General features: G+C 38.6%; 1 protein-coding gene across 1 annotated transcript in view; it reads right to left on the reverse strand.

Moving 5' to 3' along the window:
* Positions 1-14881, reverse strand: part of PKP2 (plakophilin 2) — an 81349-nt gene that overhangs the window by 22510 nt on the left and 43958 nt on the right. The window contains exon 6 of the mRNA XM_055573853.1: positions 9549-9726. Coding sequence (XP_055429828.1) covers positions 9549-9726 — 178 coding nt within the window. The remainder of the gene's footprint in view (positions 1-9548; positions 9727-14881) is intronic.

The following is a 14881-nucleotide window of genomic DNA, read 5'->3' on the forward strand; positions in this document are numbered from 1 at the left end:
TACTAAACCATGACACATGTAGGAAAGAGTTAAGTTTTAATTCATTTGCAGGAGAAATGCATTACCAATTGCTTTTCTTCTTCAGCATAAAATACAACTAGGAAAAAGGAATATGTTTCATAATGTTTTGCCATTTTGTCCTATTATCGTAAACAAAATGGCAAATTCTGAGGTAGACTTAACAATGCAGAAATGGTTGTGTGTGTTTTTTTAATTTTTATCTAATAATGGAGCATAGCTGATTAACAATATTGTATTAGTTTTAGGTTTATAACAAAGTGATTCAGTTACATATACACATGCTGCTGCTGCTGCTAAGTCGCTTCAGTCGTGTCCGACTTTGTGTGACCCCATAGATGGCAGCCCACCAGGCTTCCCCGTCCCTGGGATTCTCCAGGCAAGAAAGAACACTGGAGTGGGTTGCCATTTCCTTCTCCAATGCATGAAAGTAAAAAGTGAGTGAAGTCGCTCAGCCGTGTCCCACTCTTAGCGACCCTATGGACTGCAGCCTACCAGGCTCCTCCGTCCATGGGATTTTCCAGGCAAGAGTACTGGAGTGGGGTGCCATTGCCTTCTCTGATATATACACATGTATCTACTCTTTTTCAAATTCTTTTTCCATTTAGCTTATTACAGAATTGATCAGAATTCCTTGTGCTGTTGGTTATCTATCTTAAATGTAGCAATGTGTATATGTCAATCCCAAACTTCCAATCTATCCCCTCCCCCCAACCACATACTGGTTCTCTAAGTCTGTGAGTCTTGGAAATAACTGGTAATCAGATGTGGAGATAAAATTAAGCAAATGGTTAACAAATAATAGGACTTCAGGAAAGCAACTTTTCAGACTTTTGTGAATTCATATTTTTATATGGCTATACTGAAAAAGGACAGAGATGAACTAGTGATGAAATGATGAGGTATGATTGAGGAGACATTCATTCATACAGCTACTCATCCTTTACCACATGTGACTCTCCAGTAACATTTTCCCCAACTCCCAGGAAACATCAGTTAAGCAACTCAGTGCCTCCATGACAGTCCTTTCAGACCACTTCTACACTTCTTATCAAATGGATTGTGGTTATCTCTTCTGGTGCCTTTCCCCCACTAAACCTGGAGTTCCTCCAGGGCAAAAATAGGCCCCATTCCCTTTTGAAATTTCAGAAATTTAAATAGTGCTTTGGACACAGCAGGCACTCGAGTACTGGACAGGGTTGGATAAGAGCAAGAGGAAAGACAGACCACGTGGTAAAATCCCAAGAAGCATGGATTAGTTGCTTTTCTCAAATTTCTGATAACTGCTTCTATTATTGTGGAAGAGTCATTGGCACTTAATTTCTTCAACTGAAGAATGATACTGCTAACAGCAGCTGCCTCAGAAGAGTCTGTGTTTGGCTTAAAGTGTTTTCCAGAACTTTGAATATTACTTCTCTTTGGGGTAAGCATTCCCCTCCCCCCCACTTTCTAGTCAGACAGCAGCCCATAGTCTTACACATGTCCACTTAAGTGCCTGTCTGACCCCTGGAGGCAGGGAAAGGGGAGTGGGGAGAGTTCTGATTTGTAGCATTTGCAAATTTCTGTGGTGTAAATATTCCTACCATGGCTGATTTCAAGGTGGCAACATGATGCCACTGCCTGTGGAGGTATGAAGAAATTCTAACAACTGCTTCTGACAGCTCTACCACAAATTGGAATGTATCAATTTATTTTTCTTTTACTAAACTATTCATTATGCTATCATATTGTTTAAGAAAAAATTGCCACTGTCCATAGGGTCGCAAAAAGTCGCACATGACTGAAGTAACTTAGCATGCATGCACATGGTGTACTTGGCAGTTTCCGAAGGATAACCCATGTGTGTTCTCCTGTTTGAATGCCATCTCACAGTATGGCATTGGAGCTGGTAACAGCTCCAGGTGGGCCGAACTGAAGTCACTGTCACAAGTTCATTAATGAAACAAAGATTTTACCTGCAGAGCATATTCATTCTGACCCACTGCTACATAAAGACCTGGGTGGTCCCTCTCAGAACTGATCTCATCATCATATTAATCAAGAGACAAAATCACTGGTATGCAGAAGTTTTATTCCAAGGTAGATTGAAGGAATTTAGCCACACTAACCTAAGTCAACCACAATGTCAAAATACACTCAGGATGCCAATTTATTGTTGGTTCCACACTCAGCAGAGGAGACAATACCTCCAGTGAACTTGTAGAAATTATATTTGTTAACATTTATGACCTTTTTATGTAGTTAAGATTCATTTTTATCAGAGCTAGTCAACACCAGTCAAAATCTTTTTAGAGTAAGTTGGAGTCAGAAAAAACATAATTCCTAAAGATATATGTACCCCAATGTTTTTTGCAGCACTATTTACACTATTTACTAGCCAGGACATGGAAGCAACTTAAATGTCCACTAACAGAAGAATGGATAAAGAAAATGTGGCACATATATACAATGGAATATTACTCCGCCAAAAAAAGGAATGAAATGGCGCAATTTGCAGTGACATGGATGGACCCAGAGACTGTCACAGAATGAAGTCAGAAAGAGAAAAACAAATATTGTATATTAACACATATATGTGGAATCTGGAAAAATGGTACAGATGAACGTATTCGCAAAGCAGAAATATATGCACAGATGTAAAGAACAAATGTATGAACACCAAACAGGGAGAGACGGGGTAGGATGAACTGGGAGATTGGGCTTGACATATTTACACTACCATGTGTAATACAGATAACTAATGAAAACGTACTGTATAGCACAGGGAGCTCTATTCAGTGCCCTGTGGTGACCTAAACAGGAACAAAACACACAAAAAAAGCGGGTGTGTATATACATATATATATACACATGCATATAGTTGATTCATTTTGCTGTATAGCAGAAAATAACACAGTATCATAAACTAACTATCCTCCAATACAAATTTAAAAATTAAAAAGAAAAAAGAAGTAAGCAACTATTCACAAGACAGCTCTACCCTCATGGAAATCGAGTCTATTTGACTGAAGGTTCCCTATAGGTCTTTTCTTAGGTTCTAATTTACATCTCCTTACTGACTTTTATACCCATTGTGACATCTACCTGAAGTAGTCTACAAAGCCAACTCCTCTCTTGGAAAGACCTCCAACTTCATATGCTTTCTGTCTTTGTTAATAGGAAATTCAGTGCAGAGGTTCTACTTGCATAGAACTCTTTAAAAAAGACAATTACTGAAACACAGATATAATGCCCATAATAAGACAGAACGTCACTGTACAATGGCATATCTGACTCTGTGGTTACGAGATTGTAAAGCGCAGAGGCTTAATCCACAGCAGAGCAGTTTGTAAACAGGTATATACAGTTTGTATACAATGATTAATGTCAACATATCCAGGACAAGATGAAGAGCTCGGTTTTGGAGACAGGCTTCCTAGATGTGAATTCCAGCTTTGTCTCCTACTGGCTGTGTAATGTTGTGAAAATCACTTAACCTCTCTCAGCTCCAATTTCCCTATCCATAAAATGGGAAGGCCTACTTTACAAGGGTCACTCTGAGAATAAATTGAGGAAATTCTCACAAAGCATTTTGAACAGTTTTTACAACATAATATACAATAAATGTTAGCTATTATTATTATAAACTAGATATACAGATGAAATAAGAATAGATTATTTTAGTAAGCAAATACCATGATGCTCAATTTCCCAGTCTTTGTGTAATATTCTGCTTCTGAAAGTAGTTCAAACCAGTGGTTTGGATTGTCTTTGCAAACAGTTTAAAATGGTATCATTATGATGAGAGTAGATTTAGGATAAAATATATCTGAAAAATGTGCTTCATTCAAACCATGCAAGTCCGCTATTCCTTGTTCATAAAAGAAGACTACAGGAAGATTTGTAACCAATATCTTTGTCTTTAGATTTCTACCTTCCCAATATACCTTTCATTTTGATATTATAATTTTTCTACTTCACATAGAACTTAATCTCTATTCTCCCCACATTATAAATTTTGTTTACAGAAGAAAAAAAATTAACTCATTAGCATGTTTTATAATGCCTCCGGTCTGGCCTTAGCTAATGTTTCTAACTTCTGTTTCATTACTTTCCATTACAAATTTGATACCTTGCCAGGCTTGATTATCCACCTAACTTATGATGGATTTTAATTTGTTCATTCATTCATTTACCCATTTCACTCAAATACTTTATACTTGCTTACTATGTGTCAGAAACCTTGCTGCTGCTGCTGCTAAGTCACTTCAGTCGTGTCCAACTCTGTGCGACCCCATAGATGGCAGCCCACCAGGCTCCCCCGTCCCTGGGATTCTCCAGGCAAGAACACTGGAGTGGGTTGCCATTTCCTTTTCCAATGCATGAAAGTGAAAAGTGAAAGGGCAGTCGCCCAGTCATGTCCAACTCTTCGTGACCCCATGGACTGCAGCCCATCAGGCTCCTCCATCCATGGGATTTTCCAGGCAAGAGTACTGGAGTGGGGTGCCATCGCCTTCTCCGAAACCTTGTTAGGTGCTAGGAATTAGAGATTAAAACAATGCATAGGCTCTTAAGAGTCCACAATATAATAAAAAAAGGTATGTAAATAACTTCCCATAAAAACAGTAATGGATGCAAAATCTGTACACAGGTGATTTACCTGTAAAAATTCCCATTTGAATTCTTAAAAACAAGTAATGGTGTTTGTCTGAGGAGGCACAAAAATGTTTTATAGAAAAGATGAACTCTATCTTTGGTATTAGATGATTAGGAGATTAAGCATTTAATGGGAAGATAATGGAAAATGTTTCCTAGGAAATAAAATTGAACAAAGCCTTGACTATATGAAATTACCTATAATATCTAAGGAAAGCAAGTATTTTGTAGTTTGCTTGTACTTTGATGTATATTTGGAAAAATGTGAAGTAAGACTTTAAAGAAGCTTGTAGACAGACCCAGAAAGGCTGCATATGCTGTAACTGAGGAAGGTGTCTTCTATTTTTGCTTTATTTTCCCAGCAAGTGTTCCCCTCCCTCTTGCTACTTTAACAAACCTTGTTGTCATCGTTGCCATGAAGCAAGTATTTGATTCAGGTCTGGCCAATCCAGGGGACAGAGGCTCAAATGATATGCACTTTTCAGAAGCAGTGCCAGGGTTAAACCTTCCCTGAGACTGACATTTGAAGAAAGAAGTGTACTTTTTCTGCTGGGTGGCCTGTGGTTTAGGGATCTGCTATGTGGAGGAGGCTTGTTTGCATTTTTAGAGAATGAGCCCAGTAGTCTTCAAAGAACAGTAAGCAGAGATGGTATGTACAGACATATCTTGTTTTATTGTGCTTTGCTTTATTGAGTTTTATAGACATTACAATTATTTTTTAACAAATTGAAGGTTTGTGGCAACTCTGTGTTGTTAGATGATGGTTAGCATTTTTAGTAATTAAATACTTCTTTTAATCTTTATTTATTTTATGCCATATGTAGCACGTGGGATCTTAGTTCCCCAGCCAGGGATTGAACCTGGGCCCTCTGCATTGGGAGCATAGTCTTAACCACTGGAATGCCAGGGACATCCCAGTAGTAAAGTATTTTTCAATTAAGGTATATATACTGATTTTTTCAAGACATACTGCCATTGCATATTCTCGCCTGGAAAATCCCATGGATGGAGGAGCCTGGTAGGCTGCAGTCCATGGGGTTGCTAAGAGTCGGACAAGACTGAGCGACTTCACTTTCACTTTTCACTTTCATGCATTGGAGAAGGAGATGGCAACCCACTCCAGTGTTCTTGCCTGGAGAATCCCAGGGACGGGGGAGCCTGGTGGGCTGCCGTCTCTGGGGTGGCACAGAGTCGGACACGACTGAAGTGATGTAGCAGTAGCAGTATAATATAAACATACTTATGTATGCACTTGGGAAACAAAAAAATTTGTGTGACTTGCTTCATTGCAATATTCACTTTATTGCAGGAGTGTGGAATTGAATTTACAATATATCTGAGGTATGCCTGTCAACAGGAGATTGAGTCCTAGGGATGCTGAATTTCTGTCCCAGTCCTTGAGGCCATGGCTCCTGGTGTACTTCTTTCACTTCCACAAGTGACTATTAACATCTCAGCCACATGAATCACTTGGTTTAAGGAAGTTTGGAAGTCCCAGCCATGACAATCAGAGAAGAAAAAGAAATATAAGGAATCCAGATTGGAAAAGAAGTAAAATAGTCACTTTTGCAGATGACGTGATACTACACATAGAAAATCCTAAAGATGCCATCAGAAAACTACTATAGCTAATCAATGAATTTAGTAAAGTCACAGGATACAAAATTATTACACAGAAATCCCTTGATTTCTATAAACTAACAATGAAAAATCAGAAGGAGAAACTAAGGAAACAATCCTGATCATCAAAGCAACAAAAATAATAGAATACCTAGGAATAAAACCTACCTAAGGAGACAAAAGATGTGTATGGAGAAAACTATAAGAGACTGATGAACGAAATCAAAGATGATATAAACAGATGGAGAGATATATCATGTTCTTGGATTTGAAGAATCAATATTGTGAAAATGACTATACTACCCAAAGCAATCTACAGATTTAATGCAATCCCTATAAAATTACCAATGGCATTTTTCACAGAACTAGAAAACTTTTTTTTTTTTTTTTTACAATCTGTATGGAAACACAAGAGACCCCAAATAGCCAAAGTAATCTTGAGAAAGAAAAATGGAGCTAGAGAAATCACACTCCCTGACTTCAGACTATACTACAAAGCTACAGTAATCAAGATAGCATGATACTGGCAAAAAAGCAGAAATACAGATCAATGGAATAGGATAAAGCCCAGAGATAAACCCACACACCTATGGTCACCTTATCTTTAACAAAGGAGGCAAGAATATACAATGGAGAAAAGACAGCATCTTTGATAAATGGTGCTGGGAAAACTGGACAGCTACATGTAAAAGAATGAAGTTACAACACTTCCTAATAACATACCAAAAATAAACTCAAAATGGATTAAAGACCTAAATGAAAGACCAGACACTATAAAACTCTTAGAGGAAAACAGGCAGAATACTCTGACATAAATTGAGCAAGATCCTTTCTGATCCACCTCCTACAGTAATAAAAATAAACAAGTGGGACCTAATTAAACTCAAAAGCTTTAGCAGAGCAAAGGGAGTCATAAACAAGATGAAAAGATAACCCTCAGATTAGGAGAAAGCATCTGCAAACAAAGCAACTGAAAAACCATTAATCTTCAAAATACAAAAGCTCCTCAAGCAGCTCAATATCAAAAAAACAAACAAGCAAATCAAAAAGTGGGTAGAAGACTTAGACATTTCTCCAAAGAAGACATAAGATGACCAGCAAACACATGGAAAGATGCTCAACAATGCTCATTATTTGAGAAATGCAAATCAAAACTACAATGAAGTATCACCTCACATTGGTCAGAATGGCTATCATCAAAAATTCTGCAAACTGGAGAGGGTGTGGAGAAAAGGGAACCCTCGTGTACTGTTGGTGGGAATGTAAATTGATACAGCCATTATAGGGAACAGTATGGAGGTTCCTTAAAAAACAAAAAATACCATATGACCTTGCAATCCCACTACTAGGCATATACCCTCAGAAAACCATAATTGAAAAAAACACGCATACCGCAGTGTTCACTGCAGGACTATTTACAAGAGCCAGGACATGGAAGCAACCTAAATGTCCACTGACACATGAATGGATAAAAAGATGTGGTACATATATACAGTGGAATATTACTCAGCCACAAAAAGGAATGAAACTGGATCATTTGCAGGGATGTGGATGAACCTAGAGTCTGTCATACAAAGTGAAGTAAGTCAGAAAGAGAAAAGCAAATATCACATATTAATGTATACATATGGAATCTAGAAAAATGGTACTGATGAACATATTTACAGGGCAGGAATAGAGACATAGATGTAGAGAATGGATTTGTGGACACAGTAGGGGAAGGAGAGGGTGGTACGAATTGAGAGAGTAGCATCGACACATATACACTGCCATATTTACACTATCTGTAAAACAGACAGCTAGTGGGAAGCTGCTATATATAGCACAGGGAGCTCAGCTCGGTGCTGTGATGACCTAGAGGGGTGTGAAGGTGATTCACATTGTGATACTGCAGAAACTAGCAGAACATTGTAAAACAGTTATACTCTAATTAAAATAAATAAGCAAAAAGATTTAAAAAAGGAAGTTTGAATTGTGTACCTGCCATGTACACAATGAAGTGAAACAGTCCTAACCTAATCTGCCACACTAAGAACTCTGCTGCACCATGGTAAGGCAATGAGAGCTATAGAAAAATTTGCTGTAACATATTTCATTGCATTCTAGTTTATTTGCTCATCTGCATCCCCTGCTAGATTAAAGGTTTCTTAAGAATTTTCTCATTCATCTTTGAAAAACTCTCAGTGGCTAACATAATTCTTCATGAAAACCTGGTATTTGATATGTATTACTCTGTGATTATGGGCTTTCTAGGTGGAGCTAGTGGTAAAGAATCTGCCTGCTACTGCAGGAGACACACGAGATGTGGGTTTGATTCCTGGGATGGGACGATCCCCTGGAGGAGGAAATGGCAACCCACTCCACAGCTCTTGCCTGGGAAATCCCATGGACAGAGGAGCCTGGAAGGCTACAGTCCATGGGGCCACAAAGAATTGGAAACGACTGAGCACGTGTGCATGCACACACAGTGTGATTAATTATGGAGATAAGATAAACATCTTACCATAATAAATTCCCTCCGTTATCATCCAAACAGATTCCCTCAAAATGTGAACTGTGAAACTAGAGAAAAGATCAAAAGGCAAAATATACCCCAGCTTCTTCTGGGCTGCCTAATTTTGATTACATATCTGTTTGGTTTCTTTTAATCTTTAGACATAAAGGACAATGATTATTTTCAAATATATAGACACACACTTCTAGAGGAGTTAAGACTAACATTTCCTCTTCCTTCATGCATTTCTATTTCCTCCTGGTTTAGCTGGCACCTGACAGTCCAGGGGAGAAAACATTTCAAGCACCTTTTTCATCCCAATATTTAGAAATGCTGATCAAACTAACTTCTTTTGTAGCTATTCTTGTGGCAAGATAATCTATCCCTTTAGGTTTTGTTGCCTATTTAAAACACCAGGTTCAAAACTATTTTTTTTAACCCTGTCATTAAATTATATTTTTGTCAACTGAAAAATAACATGCAGCCTGACTTAAATCCTGTGAGATAGGGAATTCCAGTCTGCACGGACTTGTAGGTGTTCGGATTGGATTTCCGGTTTACCTATTGGAAATGATATGCTCTGAGCTACTGTGGGTAGCTTCTGGAATCAAACATATCAGGAAAAACAGTACTCTTTTCTATATTGTGCTTCTAGTACTTAGAGTGATCTTTATAATTTTTAACTGTATTTCCAGGTAATTGGGTAGAGTTTAAGACAGATCTGGATGCAGTATTTAGAGTCAACGGAGAAAATGTTGAGGGAGATGTAGACTGGCGTTACCTTAGGCATCCTGTGACATTGTAGAATATATCAAAATCAAGCAAACCATTTGCTTTCGGGTAGTCTCCTTCTGGCCATCCCGAAAAGGGGATGATGATATTCTCAGTGAGGATAAGCAAGGCTTCTGTTATCATGAGATTCTTAAGTTTGTCATTAGAGGATAAATTCCACAGCAAACCTAGAAAAGTAAAGAGTACCATCAAAACAGTGCAGGGCTAGGTCAAAATGACTGCTGAAAAGGTCAGTTAAGACCATCACCCTTAGATCCATGGCTGGTTATAAAAAAAAAAAAAAAACAAGGTGGGGGAGATGGTCCTTTTCACAAGGGAAAGAACCTGTTTAGACATCGTTAGATGCCAATGGAAGCTGTCCCATAAGAAAAATTAAAATATATATAAAACAAAGAACTTACAATGTGAAACTATACATATTTAAATTAATCAAGAACATAAATGAATGCCAAAAATTGTTATTACTATTCTCTTAAAAGATCCTACCACAAAGCTGACCTCATTAGGATAATAAATTTTGGGCTCATCAACAGGAAAGCTTGAAATGATCCTACTGTAATTAAGAGTTCAACATTTTAAGACTCACATTTTTCTCCCTTAGATACATATCTAAGAATATCTCTGCCTGCCTCCTGCTTCCCTACTACCCACAACTCCCACCTGACATTTGCTTTCCAATAATAGCAGGAAAAGCCTGTAGAAAGCCTTTGCCTATGCCTGTCAAGAGTAGGCCGATCAATATCACCAATGAATATTTATTAACTCCTACCCAATGGTAAACTTTATGTCCTCCCAGAACTTATGCTAGCTCTGCTGCTGCTGCTGAGTCGCTTCAGTTGTGTCCGACTCTGTGTGACCCCATAGACGGCAGCCCACCAGGTTCCTCTGTCCCTGGGATTCACTAGGCAAGAATACTGGAGTGGGTTGCCATTTCCTTTTCCAATGCATGCATGCATGCTAAGTCGCTTCGGTTGTGTCCGACTCGTGTGACCCCGTGGACAGCAGCCCACAGGCTCTCTTGTCCACGGGGTTCTCTAGGCAAGAATACTGGAGTGGGTTGCCATTTCCTTCTCTGATGCTAGCGCTACCTCATCTTATATTACAGTTTAGCAGAGAAGGAGAGATAAGAGTATTTACTCTACTGGCCAACTTGCAGGGGCTAAGCATTGGTCTAAGACTGGTACCACATTTACTCACTTAACTTTCTTGTCCTCTTGAATCCCCTCAACCTCCAATTAAAAAGAAAGGCCGTATCAGCCAACTCAGGAAGAAATTAAGATAACAGAATACTGTACTTCCCGGGACATCCACAAGGACTGAAGCTGGGTATTGAGAGAGAATACAAAGTTGCATGTATTTACATTTAGGATTTGTTTTTCTCACAAATTTGGTGCTCAAATACCTCTGATTCAGTGGAAGGACTATATACCTACTGCTTGTTATTCCAGCGACTCCCAGCAGGTGTCAAGTTCCTGTGCCATCTTTCATTCTTCAGTAAATTACTATAACTCACTATCATCCAAGAAAGCAGAAAGAGAGAGGGGACAGAAAGAGAATTTTCTTCCTATTCATGCCCCACCTCCCAGTCAGTAATTTTTACTTCTTAAATTTATTGCTTTGTCTGCATGAAGAACAGAGGAAGCACAGATATACAGGGCAGCCCACTTTATGAATAAAGCAAACGTGGTGGTCTCAGCTAAATTATGTGGTGATATTACCTCCCCTGATATCAATTACAGAAATACTAGCTTGTGATTAAAGCTTAGTAGTTAATCAACCATACTTGTATCTGGCCATTCAATTAGAGCATTCTAGGCCTGATATAGTCTTTTGGGGCTTAAACAGTTTACTTTGCTGCTGCTAAGTCGCTTCAGTCGTGTCCGACTCTGTGCAACCCCATAGACAGCAGCCGACCAGGCTCCCCCGTCCCTGGGATTCTCCAGGCAAGAACACTGGAGTGGGTTGCCATTTCCTTCTCCAATGCATGAAAGTGAAAAGTGAAAGTACAGTCACTCAGTCGTGTCCGACTCCTAGCGACCCCATGGACTGCAGCCTACCAGGCTCCTCCATCCACGGGATTTGCCAGGCAAGAGTACTGGAGTGGGGTGCCATTGTCTTCTCCAAACAGTTTACTTTAGCTGTGTATAAGTAACTAATTTTTTATTTAAATCACCAAATATCCACCACAGCTTACACCTAGCTTCCATTAGACAAAGCAATACGGGGTCTAGTGTTTCATGAGGACTAGAATTCTGGCTGATGAGGTCTTTTCCTGATCAAACTGGCATTTGGGTTAGCAGTGTCACTCAGCCACAGGCTTTGCAACACAATGACTTCATTGGTCACACCTCATATTAAGAGGCCCTGGAAAGGGAGAGACAAAATAAAATTCCAGAAAACTCCTAAGGTGGCTGAAAACAACTGAAGGGCAGGTCTGAGGTTGAGTTTTGGTTACTAAGCTACAAAAGAAAGCTGACGAGAAAAGAGAGAAAAGGAAAATAAAAGCTTCCTGTTCTAAATAAGCAAACAAATTAACAGTCTCTGCCTGCCAGAAGCTTAAAAATGTGAAGCATAATGGCATTTCCTCTTTTTAAAAAGGACCACACAGAGCACTCAAAGGAAAAGTACACTTTACAATAAAAACCAGAGAGGATTAATTTGAACAAAGGGAATGGAATTTTCTTCCAACAGTCAATGTCCTTTGTAGTTTGGCATGCTATATTATTACTAGAGAAGTATATGGTTTGGGGAATTTCAGTATAATTTTTGAATTTTTAATGTAAGATATTACACAGAAATGTCATGCTTGCCAAATTTCTGTATGATACAAAGCAAGAAAAGAGCTTAAATGTTCACTAGAGATTCAGGATTGTACATCCTTACACACACCATAACACACACATACATACAAAATCAGTAAATGACCAATTACCAATTGGGAAAAGGTATATGACAATACAGGACAAAGGTTAAATACCATTAATATACAAAGTTCTTATAAATTTTTAAAAATTAAATTATTGCTAGAAAAATTAACCCAAAGCTCAGTCTGACTCTTTGTGACCCCATGGACTATACAGTCCATGGAATTCTTCAGGCCAGAATACTGGAGTGGGTAGCCGGTCTCTTCTCCAGGGGATCTTCCCAACCCAGGTATCGAAACCAGGTCTCCTGCATTGCAGGCGGATTCTTTACCAGCTGAGCCACAAGGGAAGCCCAACCCAAAGCGAAAAGCGTCTAATCCACATAAATACACAGGCTCTCTAGTAACTAAAAAAAAATGCATTATTTAACAACTACATATCATTTTCTGTGGTTACAGGAGGCAAAACCAGAGCAATGAGTGGAAATTCTGAGAAAGGAGATTTTGGCTCAGTGAAAGCATAAACTTCTAAAAGAACTCTGAAGAAGACAGAAAGATCTGCTTGTAAGATCCAGCATTATCACTGGAGCCAACAAAAATGAGCTCATCTTTTATGAAAATATCAACAAGTTGCTTTATCTCAAAACTAGAGTATTAGAAGTGACTAGCAGCAGCAGCAGCAGTGGCAAATTAGAATCACATACTCTTGGGCCACACTTGCAACTTTTTTTAGGCATACGCCTAATAAAAATTACTAAGCCTGACTCTCAGGATGGATTCCAGGAATTTACATTTTAAAAATGATTCACATTTTTGGCATTGGGAAATTAATGGTTTAGATGACCCTGAATAGATGTCTCTTTCAATGATTACCTTCTGTATTCCCTGATACTGCATTATATTTGGGGTTTAGATTTTCATTTGCTTTAACTTTGGGTCAGTTTATTCATAGTGCCTTAATTTCTATTATTACAGTTCTTTATTGTAGGTGTACTGTCTGTAATTTTCTGTCACTAAGCTCTCTTTCTAGCCGAAAATAAAGGAACAGGATTCTGGTAAGGGGTATAATTTGAATAATTAGCAATTTTAAGTGAGAGAATGATAACTGCATTATTGAGAAACTTGTTGCCAACTGATATTTACAAAATACAGTTACTGAATAAAGGGATCTAATAGATATTAAACCCCAGTTTTATTAATATTGCCCTTAGGACTAGAAATATAGTTAACCAAATCTGTATAATGTTAATAGCAAAACTTGTAAATTTTAAGATTAAATCTTCAAGGAGCAGCAGGAGAAGAGATTCTTTTCAAATTTATATTTCAAAATGATCACAGAACAGGAGGAATGTGTTTCTGTAATTTCCCTTACATGGATCATTCCTTCTTTAACCTAACTTTTGTAAAACTTATCAGGAATATCATATTATAACAAACATCATTTATTTGAAAATAAATCTCAAGAGAAAGAAATTCAAGAAGGCAAAATGGCTGTCTGAGGAGGATTTACAAAAAGCTGAGAAAAGAAGAGAAGTGAAAGGCAAGAGAGGAAGGGAAAGATATACCCCACTGAATGCAGAGCTCCAAAGAATAGCAAGGAGAGATAAGAAAGCCTTCTTAAGTGGACAATGCAAAGAAATAGAGGAAAACAATAGAATGGGAAAGACTAGAGATCTCTTCAAGAAAATCAGAGACACCAAGGGAACATTTCATGCAAAGATAGGCAAAATAAAGAACAGAAAAATTGAGGACCTAACTGAAGCAGAAGATATTAAGAAGAGGTGGCAAGAATACACAGAACGGTACAAAAAAGGTGTTAATGACCCGGATAACCAAGATGGTGCGGTCATCTCACCTAGAGCCAAACATCCTGGAGTGTAAAGTCAAGTAGGCCTTAGGAAGCATAACTACCAAAAAAGCTACTGGAGGTGATGGAGTATCAGCTGAGCTATTTCTAATCCTAAAAGATGATGCTGTTAAAGTGCTGCCCTCAATATGCCAGCACATTTGGAAAACTCAGCAATGGCCACAGGACTAGAAAAGGACAGTTTTCATTCCAATCCCAAAGAAGGGCAATGCCAAAGAATGTTCAAACTACTGTACAACTGCACTTATTTCATATACTAGTAAGGTAATGCTCAAAATCCTTTAGCCAGACTTTTAACAGGATGTAAACTGAGAATTTCCAGATGTTCAAGCTAGATTTAGAAAAGGCAGAGGAACCAGAGATCAAACTGACAACATCCATTGGATCACCGGAGAAGGCAACGGCACCCCACTCCAGTACTCTTGCCTGGAAAATCCCATGGATGGAGGAGTCTGGTAGGCTGCAGTCCATGGGGTTGCTAAGAGTTGGGCATGACTAAGCGATTTCACTTTCACTTTTCACTTTAATGCATTGGAGAAGGAAATGGCAACCCACTCCAGTATTCTTGCCTGGAGAATCCCAGGGACAGAGG

This window comes from Bubalus kerabau, chromosome 1 (assembly GCF_029407905.1).
Source record: "Bubalus kerabau isolate K-KA32 ecotype Philippines breed swamp buffalo chromosome 1, PCC_UOA_SB_1v2, whole genome shotgun sequence".
In the NCBI taxonomy this organism is placed as follows: Eukaryota; Metazoa; Chordata; class Mammalia; order Artiodactyla; family Bovidae; genus Bubalus; species Bubalus kerabau.